General features: G+C 38.3%; 1 protein-coding gene across 3 annotated transcripts in view; it reads left to right on the top strand.

The window, feature by feature from the left end:
- Positions 1 to 14,538, top strand: part of LOC110531043 (ATP binding cassette subfamily A member 4b) — a 146,218-nt gene that overhangs the window by 123,805 nt on the left and 7,875 nt on the right. For all 3 annotated transcript variants that reach the window (XM_090182921.1, XM_036986622.2, XM_090182922.1), the window contains 11 exons: positions 996 to 1,111; positions 1,699 to 1,846; positions 2,456 to 2,579; positions 2,958 to 3,087; positions 3,305 to 3,425; positions 5,001 to 5,063; positions 5,162 to 5,268; positions 5,467 to 5,608; positions 5,806 to 5,940; positions 13,246 to 13,349; positions 14,170 to 14,262. In XM_090182921.1, the coding sequence (XP_090039047.1) occupies positions 996 to 1,111; positions 1,699 to 1,846; positions 2,456 to 2,579; positions 2,958 to 3,087; positions 3,305 to 3,425; positions 5,001 to 5,063; positions 5,162 to 5,268; positions 5,467 to 5,608; positions 5,806 to 5,940; positions 13,246 to 13,349; positions 14,170 to 14,262 (1,283 nt within the window). The remainder of the gene's footprint in view (positions 1 to 995; positions 1,112 to 1,698; positions 1,847 to 2,455; positions 2,580 to 2,957; positions 3,088 to 3,304; positions 3,426 to 5,000; positions 5,064 to 5,161; positions 5,269 to 5,466; positions 5,609 to 5,805; positions 5,941 to 13,245; positions 13,350 to 14,169; positions 14,263 to 14,538) is intronic.

Here is a 14,538-nt window from a genome sequence, read left to right as displayed (position 1 = left end):
TTGTTGTGCCCTCCTCACAACTGTCTTGGTGTGCTTGGACCATGTTAGTTTGTTGGTGATGTGGACACAAAGGAACTTGAAGCTCTCAACCTGCCCTTCAGGAAGTCCAGGATCCAGTTGCAGAGGGAGATGTTTAGTCCCAGGGTCCTTAGCTTAGTGATGAGCTTTGAGGGCACTATGATGTTGAACGCTGAGCTGTAGTCAATGAACAGCATTCTCACATAGGTGTTCCTTTTGTCCAGGTGGGAAAGGACAGTGTGGAGTGCAATAGAGATTGCATCATCTGTGGATCTGTTGGGGCGGTATGCAAATTGGAGTGGGTCTAGGGTTTCTGGGATAATGGTGTTGATGTGAGCCATGACCAGCCTTTCAAAGCACTTCATGGCTACAGACGTGAGTGCTACGGGGCGGTTGTCATTTAGGCAGGTTACCTTAGTGTTCTTTGGCTCAGGGACAATGGTGGTCTGCTTGAAACATGTAGGTATTACAGACTCGGTCAGGGAGAGGTTGAAAATGTCTGCTCTGAGTACAAGTCCTGGTAATCCGTTATTCACAGCCTTGTGAATGTTGACCTGTTTAAAGGTCTTGCTCACATCGGCTACGGAGAGCGTGATCACACAGTCGTCCGGAACAGCTGGTGCTCTCATGCATGCTTCAGTGTTGCTTGCCTCAAAGAGAGCATAAAAAGCATTTAGCCCGTCTGGTAGGCTCGCGGATACAGAGGTGTACACAGTGCAAAGAAATGCTTACTTGCCAACTGTATTGAATATATTGAATTGTGCCTTTTGTGATAGAAGTACCAAATTGTACATACAGCTGGACCCTGGGGCAAGTCTGAATAAGTATTTTTTAGGTATAAAGCCATCACAGTTTTGCCTTACCCCTGGCAGCCATTTAAATTGGAATCTGATTGACCTGGACGTGTCAGTGACTTGTTTCACCTGGATTTCATCAATTGAAATGTTTTCCATATTTTCCATCTCCGGTCTCTCCAGATGAACTACTCTCTCAGTACAGCCATGGTGGTGGGGATCTTTGTGGCCTTCGACAAGAAGTGCTACACCTCACCCACCAACCTGCCAGCCCTCGTTCTCCTGCTCTTCCTGTATGGGTGAGTACTAGACATATGATTTGGGAAGCTTTTGTGTGCTGCTTATGAAGACTTTGTAGGACCTCTCCGATGCTCTGCTTCAAACCCCCTTCCCTTTTTTCACCCCCTTTTTCTCCCCAATTTCGTGGTATCCAATTATTAGTAGTTGCTGTCTTGTCTCATCGCTACAACTCCCGTACGGGCTCGGGAGAGACAAAGGTCGAGAGCCATGAGTCCTCCGAAACACAACCCAACCAAGCCGCACTGCTTCTTAACACAGCGCGCATCCAACCCGGCGGGAGTCTCTAGTGCGCGTTGAGACAAGGATATCCCTACCGGCCAAACCCTCCATAACCCGGACGACGCTAGGCCAATTGTGCGTCGCCCCATGGACCTCCCGGTCGCGGCCGGTTGCGACAGAGCCTGGGCTCAAAGAGTCCAGGCTCTTTGAGCCCAGAGTCTCTGGTGGCACAGCTAGAACTGCGATGCAGTGCCTTAGACCACTGCGCCACCCGGGAGGCCCCAAACCCACTTTTGACGTCCTAAATCTCTCTCTCTCTCTCTCTCTCTCTCTCTCTCTCCCCCTCTCTCTCTCTCTATCTATCTAGGTGGTCAGTAACCCCCATGATGTACCCCATGTCATACATCTTTAACATCCCCAGTACAGCCTACGTCTCTCTGTCCTGCATTAACCTGTTCATCGGCATCAACAGCAGCGCCCTCACCTTCATATTGGAACTGTTCGAGAACAACCGGGTGAGGATGGGGGAGAGAGAGAGGGAGAGGCAGATTGTGGATGAGAGAGAGGGAGCAAGTCATGTTTAATTGTTGTTGTTTACTTTATTGTTGTTGTTTATTGTGTTTTTGTTTGTGTTGTTGTTGTTTATTGTGTTGTTGTTTCCTGTGTTGCTGTTGTTGTTTATTGTATTGTTGTTGTTGTTTTTGTGTTGTTGTTGTCGTTTATTGTGTTGTTGTTTATCGAGTTGTTTACTGTGTTGTCATTGTTGTTTATTGTGTTGTTGTTTATTGTATTGTTGTTGTTTATTGTGTTTATTGTATTGTTGTTGGTTATTGTGTTATTTATTGTGTTGTCATTGTTTATTGTGTTATTTGTTGTGTTGATGTTGTTGTTGTTTATTGTATTGTTTATTGTGTGGATGTTTATTGTGTTGTTATTTATTGTGTTGTTGTTTATTGTGTTGATGTTTATTGTGTTGTTTGTAGTGTTGTTGTTGTTGATGTTTATTGTGTTGTTTATTGTGTTGTTGTTGTTGTTTATTGTGTTGATGTTTATTGTATTGTTGTTGTTTGTTGTGTTTTTGTTTATTGTGTTGTTATTTATTGTATTGTTGTTGTGCTCCCCAGGCCTTGTTAGAGTTCAATGAGTGGCTGAAGAAAGGCCTCCTGCTCTTCCCTCACTTCTGTCTGGGCCGGGGGCTGATTGACATGGCTATGAACCAGGCGGTGACTGATGTCTATGCACACTTCGGTGAGCACAACATAGCTAGTGTTGAATCTCTATGGCTCACAACACTTCCACACTCATCTATTCTTTAAACCTCCTCCAGCCTACAACACTTCCACACTCATCTATTCTCTAAACCTCCTCCAGCCTACAACACTTCCACACTCATCTATTCTCTAAACCTTCTCCAGCCTACAACACTTCCACACTCATCTATTCTTTAAACCTCCTCCAGCCTACAACACTTCCACACTCATCTATTCTTTAAACCTCCTCCAGCCTACAACACTTCCACACCCAGCCTATTCATTCGGGCTCGTCTCTAGCCTGGTAACCAGGATCTGTTTGTGCCAATTCTTCTGAGGGTCAAGGCCTGGTACATTGTCCCATGTTGTGTTTCAGGTGAGGACCGTGCCATGGATCCGTTCAAATGGGACTTTGTAGGGAAGAACCTGGTCTTCATGGCTATAGAGGGATGTGTCTATTTCCTCTTCACTATCCTCATAGAGTACCGCTTCTTCCTCGACCACTGGTGAGGAACTAGCTCCAATATCACCGTGTGGAAGGATATATTTTTTTTTATCCGTCTTTGCACAATAGGAAACTAAAATCCCATTCACACTGAAAATGGACCTAATTTAGTGGGTCATTCAAGTTAGAACCACGCTTATCTCAAACTCTACATACATTCGGTGTGAAAAAAGGGGTTGTAGTGATCAATCAATCAACCAATCAATTCTCCCCTCCAGGTTATCAGACTTCCGAGGGCCCCCTCCTAAAGATGAGGACGAGGACGTGGCGGCGGAGAGAGAGAGGATCTATAACGGCGGGAACAAGAGTGACATCCTCCAGATCAGAGACCTCTGCAAGGTTAAAACCTCTCTGGGATGTTGGGGACGCTAGCGTCCCGCCTCAACAACCAGCCAGTGAAAGTACAGGGCGCCAAATTCAAAACAACAGAAATCTCACAATTTAAATTCCTCAAACATACAAGTATTTTACACCGTTTTAAAGATAAACTTCTCCTTAATCCAGCCACAGTGTCTGATTTCAAAAAGGCTTTACGGCAAAAGCACACCAAACGATTATGTTAGGTAAGCACCTAGTCACAAAAAGCAGAAATAGAGATGAAATGAATCACTAACCTTTGATGATCTTCATCAGATGACACTCATAGGACTTCATGTTACACAATACATGTATGTTTTGTTCGACAAAGTTTACATTGGTGTGTTATGTTCAGTAGTTCCAAAACATCTGGTGATTTTGCAGAGAGCCACATCAATTTACAGAAATACTCATCATAAATGTTGATGAAACTACAAGTGTTACACATGGAACTTTAGATTAACTTCTCCTTAATGCAACCGCTGTGTCAGATTTCAAAAAAGCGTTATCGAAAAAGCAAACCATGTAATAATCTGAGTACAGCGCTCAGACAAGAAAACAGCCAAGCAGATATCCGCCATGTTGTGCAGTCAACAGAAGTCAGAAATAGCATTATAAATATTCACTTACCTTTGATGATCTTCATCAGAATGCACTCCCAGGAATCCCAGTTCCACAATAAATGTTTGATTTGTTCGATAAAGTCCCTCATTTCTGTCCAAATACCTCCTTTTTGTTTGTGCGTTTAGTACACAATCCAAACTCACGACGCGCAGGCAAGTCCATGCGAAAGTTCTATTACAGTTCGTAGAAACATGTCAATCGAAGTATAAAATCAATCTTTAGGATATTTTTATCATAAATCTTCAATAATGTTCCAACCGGAGAATTCCTTTGTCTGTAGAATTGCAATGGAACGCAAGCTAACTATCACGTGAACGCGCGTGGTCAGCTCATGGCAATCTGCCAGACCTCTGACTCCATCCCCTCTCATTCGCCCCCACTTCACAGTAGAAGCATCAAACAAGGTTCTAAATTCTGTTGACATCTAGTGGAAGCGTTAGGAAGTGCAATATGACCACAAAGACACTGTGTATTCAATAGGGCATGAGTTGAAAAACTACAAACCTCAGATTTCCCACTTCCTGGTTGGATTTTTCTCAGGTTTTTGCCTGCCATATGAGTTCTGTTATACTCACAGACATCATTCAAACAGTTTTAGAAACTTCAGAGTGTTTTCTATCCAAATCTACCAATAATATGCATATATTAGCAACTGGGCCTGAGTAGCAGGCAGTGTGTTTTCAATCCAAATCTACCAATAATATGCATATATTAGCAACTGGGCCTGAGTAACTGGGCCTGAGTAACTGGGCCTGGGCACCTTATTCATCCAAGCTACTCAATACTGCCCTCCAGTCCCAAAGAAGTTAACTTAGCGCGCACCACCGCTAACTAAGCTAGCCGTTTCACATCCGTTACATAGGCCTGTGTTGTTACCTATATACTGTGAGTCTGTGTCCAAACGAACTCTAGTACTTTTTGTCCTCTCTACAGACGTACTCTGGGAAGACGAGACAAGCGGTGGACAGGATCTGTGTGGGTGTGCCTGCAGGAGAGGTCTGTCCGTCCCCCTCCCCCTTTATAGTCCCTTTCATCTACCTTTCTTTAACAAATTGGAGTGTGTCACTAGTCTGACCGTGTCTCTGTGCTGTCAGTGTTTCGGTCTGTTAGGAGTGAACGGAGCCGGGAAAACGACCACCTTTAAGATGTTGACTGGAGACACAGACGTTAGTTCTGGAGAGGCCACTGTCTCTGGATACAGGTACAACACATCGCAGGAATATGTGAGGAAAAAAATAGTGTGTATTGGACCCACTGTTCAGAAAGAAAAGACTCAATGTTGTTGTATTCATCCTCCGAAGCCACTGACAAACTGTGCAAGTATTGACCCGCTTTTAAAAATTTGAATCAACGTAGAAACAAACAGATGTCTCTGTGATGTTTCTCTGTGGTCACTCAGTATCCTGTCGGACATGTTGGACGTGCACCAGAACATGGGCTACTGCCCTCAGTTTGACGCTATAGACGACCTTCTGACAGGCAGGGAACATCTTTACCTCTACGCTCGTCTCCGAGGGGTCCCCGAGTCAGACATCAGCAGAGTGAGTAGAGATGGGAGATACTATCTGTCTGTCTGTCTGTCTGTCTGTCTGTCTGTGTATTTTTGTGTGAATGAGTGTAGTGTACTGTATGTATATATGTGCATACTGCATGTGTGTGTATGTATTTGTGTTAACATTCATGTATTTTACCCTTTGCGTTTGTAACACATTCTGCACCTCTCCTGTCTCCCCACTAGGTGGCAGATTGGGGCATCCAGAAGCTGGGTCTATCAGAGTACGCTGGTCGCTGTGCAGGAACATACAGCGGAGGCAACAAGAGGAAACTCTCCACAGCCATCGCTATGATTGGCTGCCCAGCCCTGGTTCTACTGGTGAGTCAACCAATCAGTGTTTAACCCCTACCATCATAACTTCCTTCCTGTGACAATATGGACAACTAATAGTTAGATAACATTACAGTATGACTAAGTGTTATACATTGACATTATGCATACATACACTATACATATACTATACATACACTATACATACACTTTACATACACTATACATAAAATATTTAAAAAAATTCCACCTTCTAATTTATTTTATTTCACCTTTATTTAACCAGGTAGGCAAGTTGAGAACAAGTTCTCATTTACAATTGCGACCTGGCCAAGATAAAGCAAAGCAGTTCGACACATACAACGACACAGAGTTACACATGGAATAAAACAAACATACAGTCAATAATACAGTATAAACAAGTCTATATACGATGTGAGCAAATGAGGTGAGATAAGGGAGGTGAAGGCAAAAAAAAGGCCATGGTGGCAAAGTAAATACAATATAGCAAGTAAAACACTGGAATGGTAGATTTGCAGTGGAAGAATGTGCAAAGTAGAAATAAAAATAATGGGGTGCAAAGGAGCAAAATAAATAAATAAAATAAATACAGTAGGGAGGTAGTTGTTTGGGCTAAATTATAGGTGGGCTATGTACAGATGCAGTAATCTGTGAGCTGCTCTGACAGTTGGTGCTTAAAGCTAGTGAGGGAGATAAGTGTTTCCAGTTTCAGAGATTTTTGTAGTTCGTTCCAGTCATTGGCAGCAGAGAACTGGAAGGAGAGTTAGCCAAAGAAAGAATTGGTTTTAGGGATGACCAGAGAGATATACCTGCTGGAGCGCGTGCTACAGGTGGGTGATGCTATGCTGACCAGCGAGCTGAGATAAGGGGGACTTTACCTAGCAGGGTCTTGTAGATGACATGGAGCCAGTGGGTTTGGCGACGAGTATGAAGCGAGGGCCTGCCAACGAGAGCGTACAGGTCGCAATGGTGGGTAGTATGTGGGGCTTTGGTGACAAAACGGATTGCACTGTGATAGACTGCATCCAATTTGTTGAGTAGGGTATTGGAGGCTATTTTGTAAATTACATCGCCGAAGTCGAGGATTGGTAGGATGGTCAGTTTTACAAGGGTATGTTTGGCAGCATGAGTGAAGGATGCTTTGTTGTGAAATAGGAAGCCAATTCTAGATTTAACTTTGGATTGGAGATGTTTGATATGGGTCTGGAAGGAGAGTTTACAGTCTAACCAGACACCTAAGTATTTGTAGTTGTCCACGTATTCTAAGTCAGAGCTGTCCAGAGTAGTGATGTTGGACAGGCGGTCAGGTGCAGGTAGATATCGGTTGAAGAGGATGCATTTAGTTTTACTTGTATTTAAGAGCAATTGGAGGCCACGGAAGGAGAGTTGTATGGCATTGAAGCTTGCCTGGAGGGTTGTTAACACAGTCTCCAAAGAAGGGCCAGAAGTATACAGAATGGTGTCGTCTGCTTCATCATTGATGTATACAGAGAAGAGAGTCGGTCCAAGAATTGAACCCTGTGGCACCCCCATAGAGACTGCCAGAGGTCCGGACAGCAGACCCTCCGATTTGACACACTGAACTCTATCAGAGAAGTAGTTGGTGAACCAGGCGAGGCAATCATTTGAGAAACCAAGGCTGTCGAGTCTGCCGATGAGGATGTGGTGATTGACAGAGTCAAAAGCCTTGGCCAGATCAATGAATACGGCTGCACAGTAATGTTTCTTATTGATGGCGGTTAAGATATCGTTTAGGACCTTGAGCGTGGCTGAGGTGCACCCATGACCAACTCTGAAACCAGATTGCATAGCAGAGAAGGTATGGTGAGATTCGAAACGGTCGGTAATCTGTTTGTTGACTTGGCTTTCAAAGACCTTAGAAAGGCAGGGTAAGATAGATATAGGTCTGTAGCAATTTGGGTCAAGAGTGTCCCCCCCTTTGAAGAGGGGGATGACCGCAGCTGCTTTCCAATCTTTGGGAATCTCAGACGACACGAAAGAGAGGTTGAACAGGCTAGTAATAGGGGTGGCAACAATTTCGGCAGATCATTTTAGAAAGAAAGGGTCCAGATTGTCTAGCCCGGCTGATTTGTAGGGGTCCAGATTTTGCAGCTCCTTCAGAACATCAGCTGACTGGATTTGGGAGAAGGAGAAATGGGGAAGGCTTGGGCGAGTTGCTGTGGGGTGTGCAGTGCTGTTGACCAGGGTAGGAGTAGCCAGGTGGAAAGCATGGCCAGACGTAGAAAAATCCTTATTGAAATTCTCAATTATGGTGGATTTATCAGTGGTGACAGTGTTTCCTATCTTCAGTGCAGTGGGCAGCTGGGAGGAGGTGTTCTTATTCTCCATGGACTTTACAGTGTCCCAGAACTTTTTTGAGTTAGTGTTGCAGGAAGCAAATTTCTGCTTGAAAAAGCTAGCCTTAGCTTTTCTAACTGCCTGTGTATAATGGTTTCTAGCTTCCCTGAACAGCTGCATATCACGGGGGCTGTTCGATGCTAATGCAGAACGCCATAGGATGTTTTTGTGTTGGTTAAGGGCAGTCAGGTCTGGGGAGAACAAAGGGCTATATCTGTTCCTGGTTCTAAATTTCTTGAATGGGGCATGCTTATTTAAGATGGTTAGGAAGGCATTTAAAAAAAATACCCAGGCATCCTCTACTGACGGGATGAGATCAATATCCTTCCAGGATACCCCGGCCAGGTCGATTAGAAAGGCCTGCTCGCTGAAGTGTTTCAGGGAGCGTTTGACAGTGATGAGTGGAGGTCGTTTGACCGCTGACCCATTACGGATGCAGGCAATGAGGCAGTGATCGCTGAGTTCTTGGTTGAAGACAGCAGAGGTGTATTTAGAGGGCAAGTTGGTTAGGATGATATCTATGAGGGTGCCCGTGTTTAAGGCTTTGGGGAGGTACCTGGTAGCTTAGATTGTAGGATGGCTGGGGTGTTAAGCATGTTCCAGTTTAGGTCGCCTAGCAGCACGAGCTCTGAAGATAGATGGGGGGCAATCAGTTCACATACACTATACATATACTATACATATACTATACATACACTATACATACACTATAGATACACTATACATACACTATACATACACTATAGATACACTATACATATACTATGCATACACTATACATATACTATACATACACTATACATATACTATACATATACTATACATATACTATACATATACTATACATATACTATACATACACTATACATACACTATACATATACTATACATATACTATACATATACTATACATACACTATACATACACTATACATACACTATACATACACTATACATACACTATACATACACTATACATATACTATACATACACTATACATACACTATACATACACTATACATATACTATACATATACTATACATATACTATACATATACTATACATATACTATGCATATACTATACATACACTATACATATACTATACATACACTATACATACACTATACATACACTATACATATACTATACATATACTATACATACACTATACATATACTATGCATATACTATGCATATACTATACATATACATACACTATACATACACTATACATATACTATACATATACTATACATACACTATACATATACTATACATACACTATACATATACTATACATACACTATACATATACTATACATATACTATACATATACATACACTATACATACACTATACATACACTATACATATACTATACATACACTATACATATACTATACATATACTATACATACACTATACATATACTATACATATACTATACATACACTATACATACACTATACATACACTATACATATACTATACATACACTATACATATACTATACATATACTATACATACACTATACATATACTATACATACACTATACATACACTATACATACACTATACATATACTATACATATATTATATACTATAACATACATATACTATAAACTATACACTATACATACGCTATACATATACTATACATACATACACTATACATACACTATACATACACTATACATATACTATACATACACTATACATATACTATACATACATATACTATACATATACTATACATACACTATACATATACTATACATACATATACTATACATATACTATACATACACTATACATACACTGTACATATACTATATATACACTATACATACACTATACATATACTATACATACACTATACATATACTATACATACATATACTATACATATACTATACATACACTATACATATACTATACATATACTATACATATACTATACATACACTGTACATATACTATATATACACTATACATATACTATACATATACTATACATACACTATACATATACTATACATACATATACTATACATATACTATACATACACTATACATATACTATGCATATACTATATATACACTATACATACACTATACATACACTATACATATACTATACATATACTATGCATATACTATGCATATACTATGCATATACTATACATATACATACACTATACATATACTATACATACACTATACATACACTATACATACACTATACATATACTATGCATATACTATACATACATACACTATACATATACTATACATACACTATACATATACTATACATACACTATACATACACTATATATACACTATACATACACTATACATACACTATACATATACTATACATATACTATGCATATACTATGCATATACTATGCATATACTATACATATACATACACTATACATATACTATACATACACTATACATATACTATACATACACTATACATACACTATACATACACTATACATATACTATACATATACTATACATATACTATACATACACTATACATACACTATACATACACTATACATACACTATACATACACTATACATACACTATACATATACTATGCATACACTATACATATACTATACATACACTATACATATACTATACATACATATACTATACATACACTATACATATACTATACATATACTATACATACACTATACATATACTATACATATACTATGCATACACTATACATATACTATACATATACTATGCATATACTATACATATACTATGCATACACTATACATATACTATACATATACTATACATATACTATGCATACACTATACATATACTATACATACATATACTATACATACACTATACATATACTATACATATACTATACATACACTATACATATACTATACATATACTATACATACACTATACATATACTATACATATACTATGCATACACTATACATACACTATACATATACTATACATATACTATGCATACACTATACATATACTATACATACATATACTATACATACACTATACATATACTATACATATACTATACATACACTATACATATACTATACATATACTATGCATACACTATACATATACTATGCATATACTATACATATACATACACTATACATATACTATACATACACTATACATATACTATACATACACTATACATACACTATACATATACTATGCATACACTATACATATACTATACATATACTATACATATACTATACATACACTATACATATACTATACATATACTATACATACACTATACATACACTATACATACACTATACATATAATATACATACACTATACATACACTATACATACACTATACATACACTATACATACACTATACATATACTATACATATACTATGCATACACTATACATATACTATACATATACTATGCATACACTATACATATACTATACATACATATACTATACATACACTATACATATACTATACATATACTATACATACACTATACATATACTATACATATACTATGCATACACTATACATATACTATACATATACTATGCATATACTATACATATACTATGCATACACTATACATATACTATACATATACTATACATATACTATGCATACACTATACATATACTATACATACATATACTATACATACACTATACATATACTATACATATACTATACATACACTATACATATACTATACATATACTATACATACACTATACATATACTATACATATACTATGCATACACTATACATACACTATACATATACTATACATATACTATGCATACACTATACATATACTATACATACATATACTATACATACACTATACATATACTATACATATACTATACATACACTATACATATACTATACATATACTATGCATACACTATACATATACTATGCATATACTATACATATACATACACTATACATATACTATACATACACTATACATATACTATACATACACTATACATACACTATACATACACTATACATATACTATACATATACTATGCATATACTATGCATATACTATGCATATACTATACATATACATACACTATACATATACTATACATACACTATACATACACTATACATACACTATACATATACTAAATATATACTATACATATACTATACATACATACACTATACATATACTATACATATACTAAATATATACTATACATATACTATACATATACTAAATATATACTATACATACACTATACATATACTATACATATACTATACATATACTATACATATACTATACATATAATATACATACACTATACATATACTATACATACACTATACATATACTATACATATACTATACATACACTATACATATACTATACATATACTATACATATACTATACATATAATATACATACACTATACATATACTATACATACACTATACATATACTATACATATACTATACATATACTATACATATACTATACATATAATATACATACACTATACATATACTATACATATACTAAATATATACTATACATATAATATACATACACTATACATATACTATACATATACTATACATATACTATACATATAATATACATACACTATACATATACTATACATACACTATACATATACTATACATATACTATACATATACTATACATATACTATACATATAATATACATACACTATACATATACTATACATACACTATACATATACTATACATATACTATACATATACTATACATATACTATACATATAATATACATACACTATACATATACTATACATACACTATACATATACTATACATACACTATACCTATACTATACTGTGTGTGTGTGTGTGTGTGTGTGTGTGTGTGTGTGTGTATCCTTATAGGATGAACCCACTACAGGTATGGACCCCCACTCCCGACGGTTCCTGTGGACTGCCATTATGAGTGTCATCCAGGATGGGAGGGCCGTGGTTTTGACATCACACAGGTACCCCTCCCAGCCTCCCCCACAAACACATACCCACACACCCTTCCCCTACACCTTCCCAGACAAGTACAGTGCAATGGGATTACTGTACCTGAACTAGTGTTGTTGGTGTTGGTCCAAGACATAGCAACATGGTACACATGGGTAATGTCATGTCAGGGCACATGGGTAATGTCATGTCAGTACACATGGGTAATGTCATGTCAGTACACATGGGTAATGTCATGTCAGGGCACATGGGTAATGTCATGTCAGTACACATGGGTAATGTCATGTCAGTGCACATGGGTCATATCAGTGCACATGGGTAATGTCATGTCAGTACACATGGGCAATGTCATGTCTAAACATGGGTAATGTCATGTCAGTGCACATGGGCAATGTCATGTCAGTGCACATGGGTCATGTCAGTACACACGGGTAATGTCATGTCAGTACACATGGGTAATGTCATGTCAGTACACATGGGTAATGTCATGTCAGTGCACATGGGTAATGTCATTTCAGTGCACATGGGTAATGTCAGTACACATGGGTAATGTCATGTCAGTACACATGGGTAATGTCATGTCAGCAATCCAGATGCTACACTGGAGTGGCCATCTGCTTGTTTCTGCTTGTTTCACTGCCTGTCTGTCTCTGTCTGTTGACTGCCTGTCTGTCTCTGTCTATTGACTGCCTGTCTGTCTGTTGACTGCCTGTCTGTCTCTGTCTGTTGACTGCCTGTCTATCTCTGCCTGTTGACTGCCTGTCTGTCTCTGTCTGTTGACTGCCTGTCTGTCTCTGCCTGTTGACTGCCTGTCTGTCTCTGTCTCCCCAGCATGGAGGAGTGTGAAGCTCTGTGCACTCGGCTGGCCATCATGGTCAACGGCACCTTCAAATGTCTGGGGACCATACAGCACCTCAAATACAAGTAAGTCTGGTACCATACTGTTACCATACAGCACCTCAAATACAAGTAGGTCTGTCACCATACAGCAACTCAAATACAAGTAGGTCTGTTACCATTCTGTTACCATACAGCACCTCAAATACAAGTAGGTCTGTTACCATACTGTTACCATACAGCACCTCAAATACAAGTAGGTCTGTTACCATGCAGCACCTCAAATACAAGTAGGTCTGTTACCATACAGCACCTCAAATACAAGTAGGCCTGTCACCATACAGCACCTCAAATACAAGTAGG

The sequence above is a fragment of the Oncorhynchus mykiss genome, chromosome 8, assembly GCF_057628025.1.
Source record: "Oncorhynchus mykiss isolate SJ-2025 chromosome 8, ASM5762802v1, whole genome shotgun sequence".
In the NCBI taxonomy this organism is placed as follows: domain Eukaryota; kingdom Metazoa; phylum Chordata; class Actinopteri; order Salmoniformes; family Salmonidae; genus Oncorhynchus; species Oncorhynchus mykiss.
The sequence above is the reverse complement of the archived record's forward strand: the minus strand, read 5'-3'. Positions and strand labels throughout refer to the sequence as shown.